At 38.7% G+C, this 27,069-nt stretch overlaps 2 protein-coding genes across 2 annotated transcripts; one reads left to right on the top strand and one right to left on the bottom strand.

Annotated features, from left to right (window-relative positions):
- Nucleotides 1-70: 70 nt before the first annotated feature.
- On the bottom strand, nt 71-27,069 carry LOC107768627 (putative serine/threonine protein kinase IREH1). Its single transcript, XM_016587749.2, has 18 exons — nt 26,152-27,069; nt 23,210-23,280; nt 22,943-23,125; nt 21,489-22,853; nt 19,517-19,689; nt 19,076-19,319; nt 9,640-9,732; nt 9,421-9,561; nt 9,245-9,337; nt 7,466-7,670; nt 3,800-3,885; nt 2,684-2,772; nt 2,049-2,100; nt 1,887-1,943; nt 1,489-1,662; nt 1,256-1,333; nt 410-598; nt 71-320 (listed from the first exon to the last, which is right to left on the bottom strand). The coding sequence occupies exons 1-17, from the start codon at nt 26,756-26,758 to the stop codon at nt 515-517; spliced, it is 3,795 nt and encodes a 1,264-aa protein (XP_016443235.1). The 5' UTR covers nt 26,759-27,069; the 3' UTR covers nt 71-320; nt 410-514.
- LOC142175690 (uncharacterized) lies at nt 12,393-14,725 on the top strand. Its single transcript, XM_075242660.1, has 2 exons — nt 12,393-14,348; nt 14,436-14,725. The coding sequence occupies exons 1-2, from the start codon at nt 12,533-12,535 to the stop codon at nt 14,585-14,587; spliced, it is 1,968 nt and encodes a 655-aa protein (XP_075098761.1). The 5' UTR covers nt 12,393-12,532; the 3' UTR covers nt 14,588-14,725.

Here is a 27,069-nt window from a genome sequence, read left to right as displayed (position 1 = left end):
CAGCAGATTTAGCAGATACTTGCACAAGAGAGAAGAATCAAAGGAATGGAAGAGGCTGCAAAAAGCAAAATTTGAGGCAACAAGTCCAATCCCTTTCGAAACAGGAGATGTGTTCTCATTGCTGTGGAGGGACATTTACAAAACACTCAAAAGCCTGAAGTCAAAAACCACAAGGCATCTCATGGCCATGCATGAGAACACAAAGTTGCCAAACTACAAATAAAACGATTCAAAGCACAACCTCACAGCATGAGATTTCTCTGTATGACAAAAACACATCCCCAGTCGTCCCCATCGTGATCTTTAAGCTGCTTCTATATCTGCAATGGAACAAAAATGTAAAACTGTAACAATGAAGAGAAAAGTAGTATCTTTAGAATTATTTCATTAAACTTAGTCATATACATACATTTACAAGGTGTAAAGACAGGGAGATGATTGGCCCACGTTCTGTTTGATTCTATCAGCCCAAGAGACCGAGGTTTGAATACTCCACAGCCACTGTTCCCAGTGGCTATGCATTATGATTTGACGGATGATCGTCTTTCCAACCCTTTGTAAGCAAATCATAATTGATTGATGCAAGCTGGGAGAGGTTCTGTTGGAAGAAAGTGAAAAGAAATAGTGTGGTATCAGTTGTTAGGACTAATTTATGAGCTGAATGGCTTTTTACATCAACTCTTGTTAAGTACCAGACAAAGTATCACATGTAATTAAAGAGAAGTAAAATTTGGTCAATCAAAGTAGAGAGTATATTGTTAGAACAAATGAGAGAACAAAGTCCGAGGTTGCTGAATGCCAGGTGTTGTTTACTAGTCAAACAAGCTTAGTAATCTCAGGAGCGGAGATAGAGTAATAAGGTACACGGGCTCGGACGAATCCAGTAGCTTTCGATTAGACCCTATGTTTGTATTAGGAAATCCATTAAATATGTATAAATATTTAATTGAAAACCTAATTACTAAAACGAGTTATGGGTTTAGTGGAAAGTTCAGAACGCATTAATCTCAAATCCTGGCTCCGTCTCTGAGTAATCTCCTGATCATAAGCAACAAACAGCAGCATAAAGGTAGAAAGAAAGATCAAAAAAGATCCAGATAACATTAAAACAGTATGTCATCCTCTTAAAGCGATTTAAGAATGCATCCAACAGCTGCAGCCAGCCATACCCTGTCATGTATTCCCTCATCCAGAAAACACCCAGCCATCAAAAAGCAGCCAATCATGAACGGAGTGTTGTTAAACAAGAAATTACCTTAAATGAGAAGTTATTGAAAGGATAGTTGACAGAAGAGCCTGACTCATATTCTGCAATACCAGCATACTCATCACCCTGCACATTATTGCAACTAAGTTACATCTATTTAATGAAAAATCAACAGAGTCAACCATAAAAATTAATTTAAATACATGAAGGGTTGTAACACACCAGTCCCTTTTTTTTTTGGGGTGTGTGTGTGTGTGTGTGTGTGGCTGTTATCAACATACCGGTTCATCTTGGCGATTATCTAGACAGCTGCTACTACCACTAACACTACCATCATCGCTAGAATCCTCATACTCACTGGCTGCATACACATGTTCATCTGAAGGATTCCAAGAGAAGCGACTTGTGAAGTAACTAGTATCCAGTGCACCTTCTGATTCAGGCACAAACGCAGCCTGAGAAGTACATGCATAGATTCTACACTAATTAGTAGAACTAATATGATCGACCACCTGCTAGCTGCTAATACATCAACAACAACAATAATACAACTACACCTCAATCCAAAACTAGGCGGAGTTAGTATGCTTCAATTCAAAACTAGGTGGGGTTGGCTATGTGCTAGTACAGATACAGTTAAATGAAGACAAATCACTTCTATGAATAATTGCAGTCAAACCTTCTGTCTAGCCAGTGTGTCCCAGTTAATATCTCTAAAATATGGATGCTGCTTCACCTGCATAAGAAAGAATCATAGTCATTCTAGATTTATTCTCAAGATTTCAAATGGACAGAGGTAACAAGGGCCAATATCAAAGTTTGATGGAAAAAAGAACATCACCTCTGATGCTCCGCTGGCCCCAAGTCTGACATTAGGATCTTCTGTTAGTAACCTGAAATTTAACACGATAGCAGCATTCATAAGTTGAGAGGCAGAAACAAACTAGTTCTATAATAGATAAGTTACAAAAAGAAGAACGCTAAGCTTATAATTACTAAAGCCCAATGATGCTAATCTTAGAAGCTGCACCTGAAAATTACAGAATAAACTCTCCATCAATTATAGGTTCAAAACCCAGCCTGTTCTCATTTTTGGCAGAATAGATTACTCCAAATGTATATTTATCACTATTATCCTTTTCATAGTAAGATTCTTCTTCTGTTCCAGGGTCATGATTGTTGACCGATTTCAGAGTATTTATAGACAATCTTTTCATAAATAATCCCCGATGATGCTTTTTAGTCAAAAGTCGACTAAATTCTAATGATCCACGCCCTCTCTCAAGTCAATAAAACTATTTCCTCATAATTCATGCACGCCACATAACATAGAGCTTACATCTACATGTCCTTATCCCAGAAGTTAAAATGAGAACTGGCTACAAGATGAAGGCTCTTGGAAAAAGAACTTAGTAAACTCAAAACTAGGAAGACAAAAATGGGATATTAAAACAATAACCAGAATGATTCTCTTACTGGTCAATCAGATCTTGTGCTTCAGCGCTCATTTCATCAGGAACCCCTGGCCAAGGTACCTTACGATTGAGAATATTATCGAATATTTTCTGCAAATGACAAAAAGTAAAAAGAGAAAGAGCAATACATCAGAAGTGCTTCATAAAACAGTAACCTCATCAATATAGTACATCACAGGTGAGAAAATGCTCACCGAGTACGTTATCAAAACAAAAAAACAAAAAAATCACATAGTACGTTATCAAAAAAGAAACTGCTCAGAGTATGTTATCAAAAAAAGAACTGCTCACAGAATTTCTACGGTAAGCGATAAAAGCATAAAGGTATCAGAATTGCAAATACTAAACTACGCATATCAAGTGTTACATACATTTTTTGACAAGCGCAGGTCAAGCCTCAACTGGCTAAAATGTTAACCAGAAGCGGATCCAGGATTTAAACTCTATAGGTTGCCTTTAAGATTCTTAGTATTGAACTCCTTATATTAATGGAGCAGGGCAGGATTTAAACTCTATGGCTCCTTCTTCTAGTTCTAACATCAATTAAATGAATTATGAAACTAGCCTAATTATACGGAGGCCAATAGGGCATGTTGGCTGCCTAGAGCAATTGCAGAACCAGTGCATCTTCCAAGTCTAAAACCAGTGCATCTCGCCCAGAATCTTAGCGGGTCCTGTGACCCGTCCTGCCCTGCTACGGATTTTCAAACTAAATTTTAACCTCCCTGCCCTGTTAAGGTCTTGCCCTTCCCTGCCCCGCTAAGGTCTTGTCCTGCATCATTGCCATTCCTAGTTACATACAACGAACTGCTCGACATCAGATAAAAGAGCTAAAATTTCTTAACTCTTAACCCATTTCTTTTTTCTTTTTCGAACTTTCATCGAAATACAGGATTTGAGTCTATATCTTTTCCTTGATTCTTCCCAAATTATGTTGACTTAAACGCACCATAATATAAAGCATAAGCAACATTCGGGGCCTTTTTTCTTCCCTTTAATATATAAACTAATCCAAAGCTAAATGGGTAGTGTAGTACTACTCCTTCAGACCTAAGGGTTAAAAAACTACATGGAAGAATAAGGACTAAAGATACAAATAAGAAGACAACATATTAACCTGAGGATGCTCTGCATTAAAAGGAGGAACACCGACAATCAACTCAAAGAGAATAACACCCACAGACCACCAATCAGCCGTGAAACCTGAAAAGAATTATGTAGCCTAAGAACTAAATAGCAAACAGAAAGGCGCAAAAAAAAAAAAAGAATGCTGTCAAATCCAATTGTTTTATAAGAATGCCAGGTTAGACATATATTCAAACTTCTAACATGAGACTGTCGACAAAGGTTCAATGTCCAGATTTCCATAAAAAAGCAATAATTTGGAAGAAACTTCAAACCTGTCCTGCTGTCCACCAACTCATCCTCGTTACTCTCCAAGAATTTTAACCTCTATGGCATGCATGAGTGCATAGTACCATATCTACTTTCTTTTACAAGGTAAATAATTTTATTGATGTGAGAAAAGCTCTTGCATACAAGCAGTCTACCAAAAAGTAGAGCTTATACAAAAAATATGGTCCTCTCCACAACACACCCAATCAGGGTTCTCATGGTGCACCATAATTAACAACAAACAAAAGGAAAGACTATTATGCAAATGTACAAAGTCATTCTTATCCTTTCAAAACACTCTCCACTTCTCTCCTTCCATAGTACACACATGAGGGCTAGAGGGACCAAAAGTCTCATGTTCTATATCGTCTCTGCCTTCTTCTAGAGGCCCAGCTATGTAGTACAATATCCAATTTTAGTAATCAATCAAACCCAAGTTACTTGGATCAATTATCTATCTGTATCTGCTCTAATCATGTAAATGCATCCAATACTAAGTAATTTGTCTTTTGAGACAAATTAAGGATTCTTTAGAGCCAGATATTATGAAACCACGCCTATCTCTAGCATACAAGTTTCTAATCAATATAGAAGGAAACATACTCCTGACAAAAATCAAATGTAATGTAGATGTAACAACAATTAAGTGTTAACACAACAAGTCTGTATCGCCTATATGAATCTTTTACTTCCATTGTGATTTTGTCAAGTCCATATAGATTTCAAGAGATTGCAAATCCTTTTTCAGACAACTACCCTCCTTTTAGTCTACCTTATTTTCTTTTATTGTTTTCCACCATCATGTTGTTACTATAAACTGATGCATAAATGACCTCTCGTTTTACTTCTAGGTGTGTCTACTTGCAGCTTCCATCATATTTGATCATTTCTAATCTCGTTCAAACTTGTACGAGAACTGCACGTCAATCGTAACATTCACGCTTTTACGAAATTCATCTTATGAATTTGTTGCACTAATTGTCGGTCTCAACAACTGTTCTAAATTGCACTTCACTTCGCCAGACATGTCCTATCACATGTCACTTTTGTATTATTCCTCTATTTCTGTCATCCTACTTTTATTGTCTTACATGTTCGTCTATCATATCCCATAAGATTAAGTCTAGATATCTAAATCATCAATGTTTAGGCACCACAATGATGTCTACTGTTACTTCCTTCAGAGAAAAAATACTCTACTGTAAAATTACCTGGTATAAATCCAAAATTGTTAACGTCACCCTTGTAATTTCACAAACTCTTTGCTCTACCTTTTTTTCCTTAGTTGTATTGTATGACTCATAAGTTTAACACTACGATAGCTCGTATAACTTTGAATATCTCCTCTGTTTTTATATATCGAAACCTAGGTACTTTTTCTCCATTCGTTTGACATCTTGTTACTTAATGTAACATTAAATAGCTTGGCGTATACTACTCCAACCTCTCCGCTGAACTTCCAAACCTCTACAAAGATACCATTTAGACATCAGGTTTTCCTAATCCTCATATTTTTCAAGGCATCTTTTATTTCAATTGACCTAATTCTATAAGTTAACTAAGGTCTCTTCTAATCACGGATGTAAAAATATTTCAAAAGTTATTCTCGTGATTTGTGATGAGAAGTTGATTGCAATAACATCTTTACCTCTCTTTTTTAAGATAGCAATAATGCCTCATATAGCTGACCCAACTTGTTTAGGACTGAGGCATAGTTATTAGTGTGTTCCGGTCAAAACTTTGGCTAGAAATTCTCTTTAATATACTCAACTTGGTTCAAGTCCTTAAGTACATTCTATCTCAGTCATGCTAGCGTATAACATTTCTTCTTCCGCACTCCGCATCCCTAACTTCCGGTACAAGTTGTCTAAGGCTTCGACAATTGCCCTCTTAGCATCTCTTTTAGCTATCTCACATTCTCCGGAGGCTTCTCTAACTCCTGTCGTGGTAACTTCCCATACCGCTCTCTTTCTGCTTTGATAATTCTTTGTGCATCCTCTTTTCACCATGAATATTCTTGTGGCTAAGAGTCCTATGTCTTTACACACGTAGAACTTCACTTTCTACTTTCTTAATGCAACCTATTATCACCTTCAACAAGATATTTTTTTTGATAAGGTAAAGATTAAACCTTCAACAAGATATCTGCATTAACTTTTAAATCTCATGCTCCCTTCATCAGCTAATCAAACGATTAATATCGGGTATTGGACTAAAGTGTCCATTATAGAATTTTTGGTTCCATGTAACTCTTCACCTCTTTTTGTCCACTCGTTCACTTCACATCTAAGACCATCAAGCCATGTGGAATGGTTAGGACTTCTCCTGGTATAACCTTACAATCCTTGCGATCACTTTTTGCAGAAGATATAAAGTCTATTTGGCTATGATTATCTCCAATCTTGAACAATGACAAGTATGACTTCCTCTCCGTGAACTTAGTCACAACTACATCTACCCACACGTATCCTGACAAAGATAACTGCATCCTCCAAGAATTTAATCCCAGTTTTCCCATCTAATTCTATTTGCTGAGCATAGCCACTATTGATGTTGATTGTCTCATCTCTCCAAATCACTCTTAATGGAATAGACTTATCATCTATTCTCTTTACTTATGTAGTTTTATCCGTAAGTCTTGGTTCCTGCCTACATTCCTATTCTTATCTATCCCATAAAAACATTATTTATAACCAATCTCCCAAACATTTTTTTCATGTCCATTTAGTCTCTTGCAGACACGCAATATCTACTCTTTTATCTTTTTAATGTAACCACCAATTTTATTGACTTTTTTGTCAACGAGTTCCAACTACTTATTTGAATCAAAGTCATGTTAGTTTCCTACGCCATTCTTTATGAGGCAAAAGGTTTCCTATATATAGCACCACATCTACGTGTTGATAAGGCGGGACTAACTCTTTTTGCACCCTCACCTTTCAATGGTGCGAGAACCCTTGCCTCTGCTCCTTCGCACAATGAACTCCTCGTATATTTAAGTTTACACCCAAGTGCCGAGTCGTACGTGCCTAGGTACACACAACAACAACTAAACCTCAGTCCCACTCAAAGTTGGGGTTGGTGATATGAATCCTCACTTCTTCTTTTAAACTCAACTCATATCATTATCATGCCAAAATGTGCCTAGGTAGACACGTCCCAATAAATTCAGTATTTAGACAATTCATCACCATTAGAATAGTTTCGACACTGACACTCAACCTACTGCAAACCTTCTTTACTGGGACTTGTGAAGAAAAGGGAAAAGGGACTTTATTCAACAACATTATCAAGTTGATCACTTAAAATGACTGCATATTTGCCATGTTCAAGGATAATCAGCTATTCATTGTCAAAGAAGACAGACTGAAAAAACATAGATACAAACCATGCCCTGTTCCCAGAAGGATCTCTGGCGCCAAATAGTCTGGTGTACCTACGGCAGAACGTTTGTTCCGCCTCTCCTGCTGATGTTCAGATGCAGATAGGTGAGATTCATCATCTTCCATCATGGATGCCACACTGACTGCTGGACCAGACAAGTCATCTGTGCTATTGATAAGACCAACTCTAGAAAGCCCAAAGTCTGTCAACTGAAAAAAATTACACCAATTAAAACTAACTCATCAGCGTGAAACTAATGTCATTTAAAGCATAAAGCACAAACAAATAGGTCATCGACATGTTTACCACTGCGAGCTTTAACAACACCCTAATAATCTATGTTACAAGGACTTCAAAATGTCGTCGGGTGCGTGTCGGATCCTCCAAAAATAATGCATTTTGGAGGATCCGACACTGGTAAAACAACATTATTGGAGAGTCCGAGCAACATAGCTAATAATGCTAGAAAAGAACATCAACGGCATGTGGAGAAATCAAGGGATACTATAAGAGTAATTTTATCCCATGATGAGCTGCTTGGGATTGAGGCATAGTTGTTTTTCTATGAGCTTGCTATACAACAATGGCAATTAACAATGTGCAACATGATTTAACAAGTTGCACTTCTGTCATTATGCCAATATGAACCATGAGAAACACTTCTATGATTTACACTTAAGGGGGAACACATTAGCATCAGCACACCGATCATCATCCCCAAGATAAATAAGCAAACAAACGATGGAACAAAAATAAGGGTACAAGTAGGCACATAGCAATGGCAGAATGATTTGCAAACCCCTAACAGAGGCCTCAAGGAACATCTTGACTTAAACACTAGATGTCCATCTAATTTCTCTATTGCAGTATTTTCCAAACTATTTTACATTAAACTGTTGACCTTTTTGTGCAAATATAAACTCTTGATGTCGTAGTGCAGGGTTTCCTTTGGCATCTGGATCACTGTTGTAATCATCTCAGAATTGCAGTTAGATTTATTTGAATAAATAGCTATGTTTACTGCAACAAAATTATCTGAACCTGCATTGGTGTACTGAAGCTCTAGCATTTCTCTACATTGCTGTAACTATTATCCAAATAAAAAGTTAGGCTTTTCCTTTTTCATTTTTTTACTCCCTTTCTCCCATATTATGTGAAATACTTTTTTAGTTTGTCTTCCTAGATTTAGAAACAACTTATTTTACGCTTCCCATTTTACCCTTAATGAAATGATTTATAGCCAAAGAAATATTCATGGCATGTTTTAGACCACAAGTTTCAAAAAAGAAATCTATCTTTCTCAACCTCCATGCCCAATCAATCACCATCACATAAATTGGGACGGAAGGGCTAATATTTTGGCCATCATTCGCTCAATATGGACGTCAAAATGCCAAACTAATGAGGGTGCTTTTAGTTCTCACAAAAAAGAACCAATGATGGTGCTTCTAAAAAAATGTGGCCTTCATTTTCTCATATGTGGTCAAAATATGAACATGGTTACAAGCCCGGCCCAAGTCCAATTTTGAAATTCCATAATTAAACAAAGGATTACAAATAACGTCCATGGCTAAGAAAGCTGATGCTGACAACTTGGATTTCAGACATATAGTTACTGATATAGGGTAAGAGCAAACCAGGTGGATTTAAAAAAAAAAGCCACCAAATTTTACCTATTAAGCTTTATATCTAAGCCTGATAGATGAAATAAGCCCACCTAAGACAAGGAACATGATAATACATATAATTATCAAGAAAGGTTCGTTTCAGGCGCAAGTTTTACCTTGATATGACCATCATGTGCAATCAACAAATTGTCAGGCTTCAGATCCCGATGAACCACATGCAGAGAGTGCAAGTATTCCAGGGCAAGCACCTGGGCACCTCACAACTTCAGATTTAGGTGTTTCACCATATGTGCAAAACTTTTGAGAGCAAGACAGAGACCTAGATACTCACAACTTCAGCTATATAAACACGAGCGACATCTTCATCTAAGCAGCCTAGATTTCTCAGCAATGAATATAGGTCCCCACCATTCAAGTACTCCATCACAAGGTACAAGTTTTCACGGCAAGTAAATGAATAGAAGAAGCGAACCTAATCCATAATACAATCAGTAAAAAAAAGGTATAATCATTTCTTTAGTAAAATGCTTTTCCACTTCAGCATGCTCACCACAAAGGGATTTCGAACTGATATTAAGATATCACGTTCTGCCAAAATACTCTCAACGGCATTCTTGCGTATCATATCTGCCTTCTTCAGGACCTGTAACTAAACTTGTAAGTTGAAGTGCCACAAAGAAATATGCTATAGCATACCCAGGATTAGAACTTTACCCATTAGGATAATGGCAACAAAGGGTCCTTCCCAATGATGAACAAAATTTGAAAATTCGATAATTATGAGTCAAAATATGTTTACTCATAAGAAATACAGTAGAAAGAAAGAGAAAACCACGCCTGTCAGAGTAATCAAATCTCGGTTTCTTGAGCTGATAGAATCAAGCAGAAAGCTGCCCAATCATCTCCATGTCTTTATACCTACTTTGTAGATGTGTGTCTCTGACAAAATATATTGCCTAAAGATACCACTTGATGGTTTCAAATTTTCGTTTTGTTTCCTTGCAGATATGGAAGCAGCTTAAAGACCATGATCGTGACTGTTAGGGATGTGTTTTCATCATACAAAGAAACTTCATGCTGTGAGGATGTGCTTTAAATCATTTTATTTAGTCTGACAACCTTAAATTTCTTTTTGTTCGTGTGCATGGCCATGAGATGTCTTGACGTTTTTGACTTCACGCTTTTGATTGTTTTGCAATTGTCCCTCCACAGCAATGAAAAGTGAGAACACATCTTCAAAAGGGATTTGACTTGTCACCGCAAATTCTGCGGTTTACACTCTCTACCATCCCCTTAATACTAGGGAGAGGAAAGTATAGTAGTTTGTTCCAAAAAGAATGACACTTTATATTTGGGAACTCTTTAGCTTTAAACTTTCATTTTACCTTTAATACTATTTTTGTATAAGATCATGAAAACCCTTAATGGCATACTGTTGTAGCCATAGAAGTGTCACCGCATATTACATCTTTTTTACAACCGAGAAATCCCCGAGAGTCAGTGAGGCATGGTTCGAAACTCGGCAAACATGGGTCTGCCCCTCCACCATTCTCCATTTAAATACTACGCTTTTGTCTGTGACATGGTTCAAACTCGTGACATGCGCCTAACCCGCATATCACGTGGTGCGCTCTTATCACTAGACCAAGGTCCCAAAGGCCTAGGGCCAAATGTCATGGTATATCTAAGACTACAAGTTTTAAAAGTACTTTAGTACAGTTTTTGCCTTATAATACAAGTTCTAGAAGCACTTTTGGTATATGTCATTAAATGTAATTCTTTATTGTACACAATCTTTTGTAAAGGAGAAAAAGTACTCCCAAACCTGGTAATACTCACACTGGTTTTTTTAGTTCCCCATAGGGCCACATATTAGTGCCTCTATTAGAACTAAAGTGAACCTCATAAAAATACAAGGCATGTTATCTTTAACGAACAAGGATTCAAGGAGAAAAGGTAGCATATCCCCCACCTTTATGTATTTTACTCTTGGTATAAACAAGTTAGACATTAATATCTAACCCTCTGACAGCTCATGTTAGACATCGAGTAAAGATGTATTACTACTTGTTCTGTCAATTCAAACAATCAGTTAGCACTTACAAAATCGTTTCTAGGACCTACCTAATCATATATTTACACACAAGCTAGGTGGAAACAATATGTACACTCCAACTTGAGGAAAAGCAAAACTGGAGTATACCTTATCCAAAAGAAAGAGTATTAAAGAATGTATATAATAGCAAGAAGCTATTATATATATATGACAAAACCCCACACTCAAACCGTCCTTCTCAGGATCCGCCAGTGACCGTTTCCGCATTTATTTCCTTGGTGACTCAAACCAAGGTGGAAGGTGGTCCTTTTTTCTTATTTAATAAGGTGGGGGTGGTCCTTATCACTAGGCTATCCCTCTAATGTCAAATTCTTATATTGCAAAAATGGAATGCATCCCAGTGACTATCACAGGGAGAATCCATAAACTGACTTACAACACTCACCGGAAAAGAAATGTCAGGTCTAGTCACTGTGAGGTAATTCAATTTGCCAACCAACCTCCTATATCTCGTAGGGTCTCTAAGAGGCTCCCCTGTCCAAGGGGAAGCTTAGCATTCGGATCCATAGGAGAGTCAATAGGTTTGCAACCCATCATTCCAGTCTCCTCAAGAATGTCTAAGGCATACTTCCGCTGTGAAATAACAATACCTGAGCTAGATTGAGCGACCTCAATACCTATAAAATACTTCAATCTGCCCAGATCCTTAGTCTGGAAGTGCTGAAAGAGATGTTGCTTCAGATTAGTAATACCATCCTGATCATTACCAGTAATAACAATATTATCAACATAAACCACTAAATAAATACACAGATTAGGAGCAGAATGCCGATAAAACACAGAGTGATCAGCCTCACCACGAGTCATGCCGAATTCCTGAATAATTGTGCCAGTGTTTAAAAAAGCGCTCGCTTCATCGCTTTAAGCGAGAAGCGAGCGCTTCATCTTGCTGAAGCGACTCAGGTCAGTAAAAGCGACCGCTTCTCTGTAAAAAGCGAGAAGCGGGGAAAGAGAAGCGAAGAGAAGAAGCGTCCGCTTCTCTGTATTAAAATACCCAACCTTATTTTATTAAAAACAAGTTTTTTGGATTAAACACTGATCTTCAACAACAGCGACTCGTATTCTTCAACTTCCAACAGCAGCGACTTCTTCTTCATCTACTTCTGATTTCTGAAAGAATCTCAAATCATCAGCTAGGGTTGTTCTTCTTCTTCTTCAACTTCAAGTTCAAGACTTCAAGAGGTATGTTCTGAACTTCTGATTTCCATTCTTCTTCTTCTTCTTCTTATTCTTTTTCTTTCTAAACGTCCAAAAAGCAGCGAAATGCTGGCGAATTTTTTCCAGAATTTTACTGCCCAATTTTTCCAGTTATTAACAGAGAATTCCTATGATTTTTTATATCCTTTATAGTTTATTCTTAGTTCTTATTGCCTTTCTTATGTGTTATGTAGTTGTTCTTTTAATGGCGCCAAAAGAAGATAGAAAAGATCCGGCTTGGGCTTACTCTGAAAGAGTTTGCGATACCAACAAGATGGCAATTAGATGTCTTTTTTGTGACAAGATTTCAAATGGAGGAATCTATCGTCAAAAAGCGCATCTAATCGGCGGTGATCCAAATGTCGCATCTTGTCTTAAAGTTCCGTCGCATGTGAAGGAAGATTTGAAAGCATTCCTTCATAAAAAGAGAGAGTTAAAGACTCAACTGATTCATGAACAAGAACTGTATAATCTTGATGACGATGATGAAACAGAAGAAGGTGACGATGCTTCGTCGCTTCCACCAAAATCACAAAAGCGGGGAAGGATGCAACCAATGTCTTCTAGTTGTGGATCTACTGGCAAGACCAAAGGTCCTATGGATTGTTACTTCTCGAAAAAATCTGGAGATAAGGAAGGAAAAAGTGGTAATCCTCAAATTGATGCCAAAACGATTTTGAGGGATCGTGCAATTACAATGTTTGCGCGGTGGATGTATGATGCAAGTCTTCCTTTTAATTGTGTTAATTATACTGACACTTTTTCTGCTTTTATTGAGGCCGTAGGCCAATATGGTCCAGGAATGAAGCCTCCAACATATCATGAAGTTAGAGGGCCATATCTAAAAAAAGAAGTAGCAGAGGTGAACAAAATCGTGGAAGAGCACAAAGTAGAATGGAACAAGTTTGGTTGTTCCATTATGATGGATAAGTGGACGGCGAGAAATGGAAAAATGATCATCAATATCTTGGTGAATTCTCCTAAGGGAAGCCTGTTTCTTGAGTCCGTTGATGCAAGCGACTCTTTGACTGATTCAACCAAAATGTACTCCTTGTTCAAGAGTACAATAGACTCTATTGGAGCAGAAAATGTTGTTCAAGTTGTCACGGACAACGCCAGTGAAAATGTTAAAGCTGGCGATTTGATGTCTGCTGGGTACCCGCATATTTATTGGACCCCGTGTGCAGCACATTCTATTAATTTGATCTTCGGTGACATTTTCAAGGAAAGACCCTTTAGTTCAATCTTTAATCAGGCAATTAGAGTGCATTCCTATATTGTTCAAAGGCCTTTGTTATTGAATATGATAAAGAGATTCACTAAACAAAGAAGCTTGGTGAAACCCGCAAAGACAAGATTTGCTACTGCTTTCTTGACTTTGCATAGGATGTATGAGCAAAAAAGCAATTTGAAGAAGTTGTTTGTTTCAGATGAGTACACTAACAGTGCCTATGGAAGGGAAGCTCGAGGGAGAGAATCTGCAGATATTATACTTTCTCCTTCATTCTGGAACAATGTGGTTCATGCATTGAAGATTGGTGGTCCTATAGTTAAAGTGCTTCGTTTGGTGGATGGGGAGCAAAGGCCACCAATGGGCTACCTGTACGAAGCAATGGATAGGGCAAAGGAGGCTATTCAAGTCTCGTTTAGTCATCAAAGAAAATACAAAAGAGTCTTTGAGATCATAGATAAAAGGTGGGATAGTAAGCTTCATAGCCCTTTGCATGCAGCTGGACTTGTTTTGAACCCGGAACTGTTTTATGACAATGAAGAAAGGATTCTAGGAGATGAACCTTTGTGGAATGGATACTATGAATGTATTGAGAAGTTGATACCTGAAGAATCCGTGCAAGATAAAATAACAGAGCAATTTAGTATTTATAGGAACGCTGAGCAACTTTTTGGAAAAAACATGGCGATTAGACAAAGAAAGACGAAGTCACCAGGTGAGCGAGTGCTTATATGTTGTTTTATAGTTAATAAGTTATTTCTTTATCAATATTATGTTTTGAAAATTTGTTCTACTTCTACAGTTGAATGGTGGAAGCAATATGGCCATTCCACTCCGGATTTACAAAAGTTTTCCATCAAGGTTCTAAGTCTAACATGTAGCTCATCCGGGTGTGAAAGGAATTGGAGCGTGTTTGAACATGAAAGAACTAAGAAGAAAGATTTAGTATATTGAGATAATTAAATTATATCTCAATTGTCCTAAACTTACTAATTACTTATTATTTGCAGATTCATACCAAAAAAAGGAACAAACTAACCTTGAAGCGTCTCAATGATCTAGTATTCATTAAGTACAATAGAACATTGAGGCGTCGTTACAACGCTCGCAATGTAATTGATCCAATTAGTTTGGACAACATCGATGATGCTAATGAATGGCTAACTGGAGTCCCGGAAGATCATGCAGATGAAGAAGTATTTGAGGAAACTTCTGATTTCACTTGGGGTGATGTTGCGGAGGCGCGTGGAATTGGGGAGAGGATTTATGGTTTGAGGGGGAGTACCTCAACTTCAAGTTCACAGAGGAAGGGAAAAGAGGCAGCTACTTTGTCCCTAGTTGATGAAGAAGAAGAAGTTGAAGAAGATGACGAGCAATATAATAATGATAGTGGAATACAAGAATTTGACAATCTTGTAGAAGAATAGGATGCTCATTTTGTGCTTTAATTGATGCTACTATTTAGTTTTTACATTGAAGTATTGAACATTTGCTTACAATTACATGTGTTGTCTATGCAATATTTTTTTATTTTATTTTTTAAAATTTCGCTTCACTTCAAAAAAGCGAGCGCTTCGCTTCTCGCTTTAAGCGAAATGGGGTTTGTCGCTTTTTCTCGCTTCACGCTCTTCACAACACTGAATTGTGCTGAACTTACCAAACCAAGCTCGAGGGAACTGTTTCAAACCATATAGTGACTTGCGCAATCTGCACACACAACCATTAAACTCCCCCTGAGCAACAAAACCAGGTGGTTGCTCCATATAAACTTCTTCCTCAAGATCACCTTGGAGAAAAGCATTCTTAATGTCTAACTGATAAAGAGGCCAATGACGTACAGCAGCCATGGACAAAAAGAGACGAACATATGCTACTTTAGCCACACGAGAGAAAGTATCACTATAATCAAGCCCAAAAATCTGATTATATCCTTTTGCAACAAGACGAGCCTTAAGCCGATCAACCTGGCCATCCGGGTCGACTTTGACTGCATAAACCCAACGACAACCAACAGTAGACTTATCTGCAGGAAGAGGAACAAGCTCCCAAGTGTCACTCGCATGTAAAGCAGACATCTCGTCAATCATAGCATGTCGCCATCCTGGATGAGATAGTGCCTCACCTGTAGACTTAGGGATAGAAACAGTGGACAAAGAAGATATAAAAGCATAATGTGGTGACGACAGACGATGATAACTTAAACCGACATAGTGGGGATTAGGATTAAGTGTGGATCGTACACCTTTGCGGAGTGCAATTGGTTGACTAAGAGGAGACAAGTCCGCAGTAGGTGCAGAATCTGATGCGGGGCGTGAATCACCTGGGCCTGATGCTGGATGTGGACGACGATGATAAGTCAAGAGTGGTGGAGCTGCAGAAGGTTGAACTGGATTATGTGGAGGCACTGGAGCTATAGGTGGTGGAGCTACAACCGGAGCTGTAGGTAGTGGAACTGGAGCTATAGGTGGTAGAGCTACAACTGGAGCTATAGGTGGTGGAGCTACAACTGGAGCTGTAGGTGGTGGAGCTGGAGTGCTGAATCTCCAAAAGATGAAACTGGTAGTACCTCAGAAATATCTAAGTGATGACCCGAACCTGTGAAGTATGATTGGGTTTCAAAGAAGGTAACATCAGCGGACATAAGGTACCGCCGGAGGTCAGGAGAGTAGCATCGATACCCCTTTTGTGTTCTCGAGAAACCCAGAAATACGCACTTAAGAGCACGAGGAGCTAACTAATCTGTTCCTGGAGTAAGGTTATGGACAAAACAAGTGCTTCCAAAGATACGGGGTGAAAAAGAGAACAAAGGTAAATGGGGAAACATGACAGAGAATGGAACTTGGTTCTGGATAGCTGAAGATGGCATACGATTAATAAGATAGCAAGATGTAAGAACGGCATCCCCCCAAAAACGCAACGGAGCATGAGATTGTATGAGTAGGGTACGAGCAGTTTCAAAAAGATGTCTATTCTTTCTTTCAGCTACCCATTTTGTTGAGATGTGTACGGACAAGATGTTTGATGAATAATCCCATGAGATTTCATAAACTGCTGAAATGGGGAAGACAAATACTCTCGGGCATTATCACTACGAAATGTGCGAATAGAAACCCCAAATTAATTTTGAATTTCAGCGTGGAAGGTCTGAAAAATAGAAAATAGCTCAGATCGATTTTTTTATCAAAAATATCCAAGTGCACCTAAAATAATCATCAATGAAACTGACAAAGTAGCGGAATCCTAAGGTGGAACTGACCCGACTAGGACCCCAAACATCTGAATGGACTAAAGTAAAAGGTGACTCTGCTCGATTATCAAGACGCCGAGGGAAATGGGAACGGGTATGCTTACCGAGCTGACATGACTCACACTCTAGAGCTGACAAGTGAGATAAACCAGATACCATTTTCTGAAGTTTTGACAAACTGGGATGTCCCAACCGTTTATATAATAAATCTGGTGAATCAGTAACAAGACAAGTTGTAGAAGGAAGACAAGATGTGAGTCCATGTGATTTAGCAAGGATAAGATAATAAAGTCCGTTTGATTCACGCTCGGTACCAATGATCCGCCCCGTACTGCGTTCCTGTATAAAAACATGGTCATCAAGAAATAAAACAGCGCATTTAAGTGATTTGGCTAAGCGACTAACAGCTATGAGATTAAAAGGACTATTGGGAACATAAAGGACTGAATCTAAAGGTAAGGAAGGAAGTGGGCTTGCTTGACCTATTGCAGTTGCCATGGTTTGAGACCCATTGGCCATTGTGACTTTTGGAAGAGATTGAGAATATGAAATAGTAGTGAAAAGAGATTTGTTACCAGAAATATGATCTGATGCACCTGAATCAATGACCCAAGACTCAGAGGATGAAGATTGGGAGAAACAAGTCACGCTATTACCTGTTTGAACAACAGAAGCTATCTCAGAAGATGTCTGCTTACATGCTTTATACTGAAGGAACTCAATATACTCTGCTAAAGAAACCATCCGACTATTCAAAGCATCGGTTCCCATGTCGCTACAATTTGTAGTAGTATGGTTAACTTGAAATAGTGGAAATAAGTAACTCCTGTGAGAAAACTGAAAAAATAGCTTGAAAAACACTATTTACAGCAGGAAAACAGAACATTGTTCTGTGCCGGAAACACTGTTCACGCCGGGAACACTGTAGCTCGCCGGAAAATTCCAAAGTTGTCGGAATTTGTTGTAACCAGGATGGATAGACTCGGAATTCCTTTGCGAGCAAGCTGTCCTGAAGAAATATTTTCAAAAAATGGCCAGAAAGGTCACTGTTCACGCCGGAAAAATATAAAAGTGGCCGGAATTTGATTTGAATTAGATGGGCAGGCTCGGAATTTTGAGGAGAGCACACTGTCCTGAAGAAGCTTCGCGAAAAAATGGCCGGAAAGTGGCCGGAACCCTCGCCGGAAAAGTTGTTGCCGGCGCGTGGAGAAGCGTGGCGGCTTTTCTGCCGGATAAAATTTCAGGGGTTGGTAGTCGGAGGGTGATCTACCTCGTGGTGGTGTTGGTTTTAGCACAACACCGACAGAAAGTGACTTTCACTTAGACAAGCCTTAGGTCACCGGAAAATTACACGATGACTAAGTTCTTTCTTCTCGGTTAACGCTGGAATGACGCACATCGATCTTTTCTCACTAATGCTCTGATACCATGTGAGAAGGCACGGGAGAAAATATGTTATTGATATTAGATGATAAATTCAATACAAGATGTCCCTATTTATAGCTATACACTACAAGGAGATATTACTCCTCTTCCAATGTGGGACAAGACTACACTATACATATCTATAAACTAACAGTTACGACGAGTTGGGAATGCTGGTTTCACCTGACAATTGAATTGATGATGTCATCAGAGAAACCAACAGACATAACAAAAGAAGCATATACCATGAAAAATAAAACTGGGAAACCCACAGTTAGAAAGGGAGGAATCCTAACCCTCCCTTTGTAAACACACGTAACATCCCTTTCAGAGAGATACATGTAATACACATGTAGATATCGAAAATAGTAAATTTATAACAAGACAATTTTTCCATTAATCACCAATAGCAATTGGAGATGGAGGTTTCATAAGATCCTTTAGTTGTTTATTTTTTATAAGTAACGTTGCAAGACAACATGCAATTGTAACACAATCCTTATATATAAACTCCCAAAAATTTCACCATATATTTGTTTGCTAGAGATGAGACATGCATAAAAACAGATGTTAAAGACATGGGACAAGACGCTATCCCTTACAGACAGAGATATTGTTTTTGGTTTTCCCTTGGCCTGGGACCACGATTGCGGAAGGGGATTCCACATGTGCTTGATCACAGGTCACGCAAAAATCACTTCAAAAATGAAATACTGAATGATTCAAGAAATGTTGATCAATAAAACACAAGCAGCAAACCACCATAGTACCTTAATTGCAAAGAGATCCCCAGTTGTTCTCTTTTTCGCCAAGAAAACCCGACCAAATGCCCCACGGCTAATTGGTTTGATAATCTCAAAGTCATCAATAGACGTACGATCTTTAGAATGAATTGGGCTGGTTCTCAAGCTACGTACAACATCATCTTCCAAGGGAGCATCTTCATCAATGACAGTGCTAGTTAGATCCACTTTGTCATCATCGACCAGCTCACATAGTTGCAAATACTTCTCCCTGGATATTTGTGAACTCAAGATAAAGACAAACTTCTTGAAAGATGGAGTAGAAGGAAAAAGAAGAAGAAAAAGGATGGCAAGATTCCTTTGTTTTATCTCCGAGCCCCCTCTCCACTTCATGGTTCTTACTATTTATCATTTGTTTTTTGAGAGTACAAGCAGTATATGGATAAAACACAGGAAAGGTCAAATTACCGAATCAGCTTTTCAATGCGAGTTCCAAATGTTTCAACAGTAAGTGCATCCAACTTTCTGCGTTCCGTCACAACTTTTAAATCTTCAAGGCAAGAGAGCAAATAAGGTAAAGAGCGATCATCATCTATAGGCGTATTTGCCACACATCGAGCAATATCGGCAAGTTCATTCATCTGCAAAATTTAAAAAGTAACATGAAGCTGTCAAAAAAATCCTCCAGGCGAATAAACAAAAGAGAAGAAGAAAGATGCATTATAAAAGAAGTCGATACAAGTTATCCTGCACCTATTGAAGTCAACAGTTAGGCAGCTTATCACCCGTAGAATTAAAACCATCCACGACAATAATTAAATGTATATTCACACTGGGAAACAGAAAGCAGTGCTCCAGAGAACACTAACCTTTTCACCTTTTGGAAATTCACCCATCAAACAGATTTTTTTGGTATTAACCTCTTTAAATTTAAACCATTGTACGAAATCCTCTTTCGTTAGTTTTTAAAAAAAGTGGGGAACTCCGTGAGCAAAGTGGGAATTTAAAAAATTATGGGTTCTTTCTTTCCAAAAAGAAAAAGTAAATAAGATAGACCACTTCTCTCCTCCCTGCCTACCTTCACTTTCTTATTCTCCTCTAATTTCCTAAGTTTTTTTTTTTTTTTTTTGAGGGGGGTGGGTGGGGGGGGGGGGGGGTGGAATAGCCAGGTGAAGGAAAAGCACAATGGCAGAGATTATTGCTTTGTATCTCCATCTCCATTGCTCGGACAGTGAAAATATGCCTGTTGCTTATCATGATCACATTGCAAAAGCTAAAGTACTTTTGTAATTCCAGTTACTAAAAGAATTCGTGTATGGAGAAGGAATGAACTAGCATTTCTTTCGACTTATGCACCTTAGCAGAGTAGGAAAATGAAAGCATCCTATAACTGACCAACCGGTGAAAGGATGGTCAAACCCATAGATAGCCGGCAGCAAGCCCAGTACGAATAAGCAGACTGCTTTCTTGTTCATTTTAATCGTTGTTTTTTTTCTCTATTCTTGTTTCTTTTTCCCCATTCATCTTCCTTTTATGCTCTCATCCAGAGCAGCACAGGAAGGAGTGTGCTTTTGAGCCCAGAACTGTTAGCCGAAGTACTTTTATGTTCGTGTTTCTCTCTTTATTTTCTTTTCTATTTTACTTTCTTTTTCTCCCTTTCATCTCTCTATTGTAATGATCCATATAGGTGATATCTCCTGGTTGGATATAGGTTTAGACGTGTTATAGAATTTCTTTTATTATTATAATATATAAAACTTCCTTTTCACTTTCACTCTGATTTTATTTTGGCATGATGATGATATGAATTGAGCTTAAAGAAAGAAGTGAGGGTTCATAGCCGACCCCAACTTGTTTGGGACTAAGGCGTAGTTGTTGTTGCATCTCTCTCTATTGTCTCATCCAGCGAAGCATGGGAGGGCAAGAATAAGAATATGACTAATGTTTGAGGGGATAGGAGGTGGAGGAAAAGGAGAAGAAGAAAAACTAGCAGCAGCAAAATCATTTCGGGCCAAGGTTTTGATGCGCGAGAGAAAAAGAAAAAAGGGGAGAAAGGGATTTGACAACTCCGTTAATGGACCTAACAGAAAAGCTGCAACTTCTAGAAACTTCAATGGAGAGGATGCCACCAAAAACAGTTTCATGCAAAAATTGCCAAAATGATGAACAATTTCGTGGCAGCTGGATCAATTATAACCTATAAGGATATCCAACTTTCCACAAGAAGCACCGTGACTGCATCTCGAGAAAAGAGCACAAAATTGAAATTTTCAGGTTAGATAACAATTTCTAAGACAGGCTACATCTACTAACATATCCACAACCAGAGAAAATACATGCAAGTGCATGCAGACTCTGCTGGCAGCAATAAAATTTTTATAGTCGTATCACCAAAAAAAAGTGAAACAACTACAGGCTGAAGAATCATAGTAGTGTCTACCTGAGGGAGATCATCATGCTCAGAGAAACAACCTTTTCCTGTCAATAGCAGGTCGATTGGGCTGGTCTTTGGTGTCAGTAATGGGGACCTAGGTGTCATGCTGCCAGCAGATGATGTTGTCATTCCTTGATCAGACTTGGGTCCAAACCGGGTTTTACACGACATAGAAGGTAAACCTTTAAGTTCATCCATGAAAACAGAGTTATCCACTTCAGGAAGACAGTCGAGCATATCCTCTGAACCTCTGCGAGACCAGTCACTAAGCTTTGGAGAAAGAAGTTCAGATTCCTCCGTTACACTAGAGTTTGATACTTTTGCACCGTCTGGGCTTCCAACAGCATGCTGAATGTCCTTCTGTGCAAATGACTCCATGAGCTTCTCAAGAGTATCTGCAACCCTTATCAAGCGTTCATTAAGACTTAGACCCTTTTGATCACAACGATCGGCAATTGCACAAATTCTGGAGTGGTCTTCTACATGTAATGTGGGGACCTCCTCCTCACAAATACGACATATTATTGAACTCTCATCAGAAACACCTGGTTGATCACCCCAGTAACCCCAGGAAACTTTACGATGGTGTTTGGAAGGAACTGAGGAGTGTGCATGAGAATCCCTAGCAGAAGAAAGATCAGGATGCTTAGCAGTAGCTAGATCATCAGAAGGGCCTCTTTTATCCATTAATAGCTTCGTAGATTCAATATTGCTATCAGTGTTCTCCTCTTTGATTGGAGAAGCTTCTTTGGGACTTTTTCCTGCTGGAGTTGGAAATTTCTTCCAAGATGCCATTCGATTCCTACTGCCTGGAGAATCCAGTTTTTTTGCAGTTTCAGCTTCTGAGGTCTGAAAGTTACCTGGCTGTACAGCTTGATCTCTCTTCCATTCAGAGCCATGTTGTTCCTGACTGTAAGATTTTTTTGTAGGAGGCAACTTTGGGAACTTCAGAGGACCAGATATCTTTCCATCTCTTCGTTTCTCTACAGGTTGCAACGATTGACGAAGCTGAAATAGAGATTCATCCTCAGCAAATCCACTTTCCTTGTGAAACTGAAGCAATCTTGTGCACCTTGTAAGTATAAAAAGCATTCTAGTGTGCAGCTGCTTTAGCGTACCCATGGGGAGTTCCTGGCGTCTATCATCAAGTTCCTGAACGATGCCCTCACACTGAAGCCAAAATTCCCCAGGAGATGTCATTGCACATCTCCGAGCCAAAACCAGTAAATCTTCAATAGTTTCCTGCCATTCTGGATGAGTTTCGGCATTTTTTTCTAGAACTCCAACCAGATCTGCTGCGAAAACACGCAAATCAGTATCGACTTCCTCCTTTGCTTTGTCAAACTTTGCCCTGATCATTGTTAAAACCTCCTGTTGAAATTGCAATATACTGATCAACATTTGAAAAAGTATGCTGATCATTTACAAACTTCAAGAACCTTGCAAAACAGTTGAATTACCTCCAAGTTGTTTAAACCTCGAGGTTTCCAGAATGGAAAAGGCCGTACACCTTTGGAATTTAGTTCATGCGAAAAACTTTTTATATCTGCAGGAAACCTTTTCCTAGGAGCACTAGTCACCCGGAGTAAAGCTTGAAAGCGTGGTGATTCAGACTCCTTTGGGTTGTCACATTCATAAGATGCCTAGAAAGTACAAATTACATTAGAATAAGAATAATACAATAGCAACAAAAGAATCAATTAATGCAACAGGTTAATCCTCTTTACCTTCAATTCTGGAGTATAAACATCTGAGCTCCTCAGACCTCCAGAATAGCCGCAAGATGAACTGAATCGGCCTGCATAAGGATCAAAACATAAGAAACTAGAGCATAACTTTAACCTCAAGCAACTACGTGAACTTCCTATCCCAGAACATATTACTAATTCAGTGACTTTTCAGCGGTCATATGAATAGCTTTCTTTTTTAAGTCGAATAAAAGAAAAGGAAGAACACTTGTTGGCCAGATTACAACACAAAACGTTGCATGTAGTAAGAACAAAGCCATTCATACAATTCCCTAGAATGCTTACTGCAATGGAGGAGAACTAGCTCTTACTGGACTTCAGTTGTTAAAATGCCTAATGATCAATTTATATCTCTGTCCATATATGCACCTAACGTCTAATCCTTAGTCGGATAGAGGTAATCAACATTCAAGCAGCCAAGAAAGGGAGCCCAGAGGCATAAGGTACAACTGGTTGAAGTAGTGAAGAAGAACTACTTCCATGATACTGTATGGACCAGAAACATGGGATTACCAGACTTGTCAAGGAAACAAAACAAAAGAAAGAAAGAAAGAAAGAAAGAAAGAAAGAAAGGAAGGAAGAAAGATCGGAAACCAGCCATGTTTGTCCTTTATCGGACCAATGCCAATTTCCTATCAGAGTCGCAAACTAGTGCATTTTTATCTGAAACTATAGGAAACAAATGTAACTTTGCATCGGACTTTTACGAACTTTATAAACAAAGCCCGCTAATAGGATTCAGTCTGCCGCAAAGCGAAAGGGTAGTCCTTGGGAGCCTAAGAGATTCTTTTTTTAGTAGTCGATGGAGCCTACTTAAGACAATAAAATCACAATAAAATTATTGCAGAAGCTTTTAGCATTGCTTAATCATGGAAATGAAAAAATCCAATACTTCCACCTTCTTTGGGAATCACAGAAGACTAGGAAAAACACCAAATATGGATGAACATGCAAAATAGTGTAACAAGAAATCAAACCTGAAAATTAAAAATAATAATGTACCACTGAATAATCTAAACTCAATATGCAGTTCTTGCTTGTGGATGATAATTTCATGAGCCTAAAAGGGAAATTTATCTAGTATCGTGCTGGACAAAGTTGTCCCCAATAGTTAGTACTGAACACTTTTTGGAGTTTATTAGCTCTCTTGTCCTAGATTGAGACATTGTATAGGGGCTAGCAACTCACTTTTGTTTTTTTTGTATATCTGCTTCTTGTAAGTAGCTCCTTGTACTCTTGCATCTTCTTGATGCCTTTTAATACAACAATTTATTACATCAAAAAAAAAAATTATCTAGTATCGTTGCTCGGCCAAAGTTTCACCACTAACTATGTCAAACATCTTTGATTGTGTTATCCTTTTATGGGGCCAATTGAGATCTCCAGGGCTAACTGTTCTGTTTCCTTATTTTTATATGCGTCATATTTTTAAATAAACATTATGTACGCTAAATTTCTAAAACTATCAGTACAGGTGTATTTGGTTCTTTATTTCCTTTTTTCAGAAAACTTGAAAAAAATGCCAAAACAGAAGCCAAAAGAATTTCATATGCATCAGTCTTTAATTCTGCCGTACAGTTTTGTAGGTGTTATCATTATATGGTGGCACAGGGGTGGTGCACCACGTTACCCAATTAGAATGTCAAGGATGTGGGCAGGACAGCTATGTCAACCGCACAGTTTAGGTGAATATCAGCAACGAGACACGCATGGGAGAGCCCAGTGCTGCACATGAAAGTGACAGCATAGGGCAAGGTGGAACACATGGGCATGCAGCACCTCGACCACGTACCAACAAGGGCAGAGCAGCCTGAGCGATAAACCATGACATGGCTTTGATGGTGCGCAGCAAGCCAACCCACCCACTTCATCTTAGTCACTTATTGTGATAGCTTAGGACAATGAGGATCATCCCTGGAGGAATAGATCTTGCCATACCCCATTCTTAATATTTCTTTGTGAACCAGAAAGAAACAGGGCCAACTAAGAATCCCGTTATGTTTTCTAGTAGAAATCAAAAGTATCAATGCTTTTGTATTAGCAGCCCTCAAAACTTAGTTCGTAGTATCAGACTTAATTATCAACAAAGTCTTATTTCCTCCATAATTTTCCTTCAACATCTAAGGCACTATGAAAAGTTGCAAGATGAGAAACACTGCAACCACCATCTGCTCCCTGTCCCTGAAGAAAACCCACCCAAAAGAAAAACCTCCGGCACTCCGCCTGTCACTATCATCTGACGTATCAATGGATTCACAGAAAGCACTTCAACTAAACTGTGACCGAGGACAATGTGGAATTCTATACCAAAACCAATTTTTCCCCGCAAACCAAAATGTTCCATCTTTCTTCCATTTGACTCCAATTGAACATTTGCTCATTTGGAAAATAGCAGACAGCCCTCTGCATAACTAGATATTTCATTCAAAAGTAAAACCTTCTGAGAATTACACTAAGCCTTAGCTTCTACCTCCTTGTCAAATAGTGTATAATTCATTTTGTCTAGAAACTTACTATTCTAACAATCAAGATCACCATGAAAAACCATGTACTGCATGATTCAGTTTCCTAACCTAGTAAATCACACCGTCAAGGGCATCTGTCTTAGTGTTCGAGTGTTGGATCACCGTATGCCAAGAATCAACTGATTTGGAACTAAGATCCTTGTATTGTTGAAATACACAAGTTGAAAGTTGTATCAGAGTTTCTAGTTGCATCAGCATTTGCTACTTTTCTACTTCCCTTGTGTGATAATAGAATTAGCCTTTCAAACACAGCAACTAGTATTCACATTTTAAGCCAGTGGATGTGAAGTACCACACTCACTCACTAATATTTACGTGCTTCATACAGATATACTGTATGTGTGTAATTCATTGTAATTCATGTAGCTTTTGTAATAGCAAAGGCAAGGACTTTACCTGCTTCAGTAGATGATTCACCATTCTGCAGCCTCGATGGACCAGGTACACGTGGACTTTGCTCCCTGGAATGACCACTCTCAGAAGACATACTATCTGAATTTCTCACATTATCTGCGGAACCCATCACTGACTTCTTCTCAACACTCTTCTTACCCGAAACAGAACTCGACGGGCCCACTACATTCTTTGACAGATTGCTAGCACCCAGTGAATTTCCCTTATCTCTACTAGCATACCCAAAAAAGCTCTCCTGTGGCAACGGCCCAGATCGAGTCTTTATCTTATTTAAGCCCAACGATGATGCCACAATCGGCGACACTGATACAGACGTAGGCCCCACTTCCTTAGCCGGATTCTTAGTGGAAGTCGGACTCGGGCTCGGACTTTCTTTACCTTTAACATCTTTTTTCTTAGTAGCAAAGGTTGAAATGGAAGATGGGGTAATAGGAGAGTTGGAAGAAGAAGTAGAAGTGGACTTAGACTTCTTCTTGTCGGATCGGATCGGGGAATTGGACCCAAGGGATCGTGGACTGTTGTTGGAGGATCCATCTGGGCTTGATGGGTCGGATTTCTTAGATGAGAAAAATCGGCCTTTGAATACCATAGCTAGGGTTTAGTGATTAATAATTAATTGATTACTTGTTATTTCTTGTTGAAGTGAATTACAGCCCCAGCTGTAGAAGCATGAGGGGCTGTGAAGTTGGACTAGAACATGAGAATGGAGATTTGACTACTGATGCAGAGTTTGGACTGAGGGAAGACTCTGTAGTTTTCGAGGTTTACTACTGTTTTTCTCTGTTGAATCGGAAATGGTGACGGTGACTGCGTCCGATGGAAGTTTTGGAGACAGATTGAGAAAGTAATGGGGGATGAAATGGAACAACCAGGAAAAGAAAAGACTTGACTGTCTTCCAT

Source organism: Nicotiana tabacum, chromosome 22 (assembly GCF_000715075.1).
Source record: "Nicotiana tabacum cultivar K326 chromosome 22, ASM71507v2, whole genome shotgun sequence".
Taxonomy (NCBI): domain Eukaryota; kingdom Viridiplantae; phylum Streptophyta; class Magnoliopsida; order Solanales; family Solanaceae; genus Nicotiana; species Nicotiana tabacum.
Note: the sequence above shows the minus strand (reverse complement) of the source record. Positions and strands in the feature narration are given on the sequence as shown.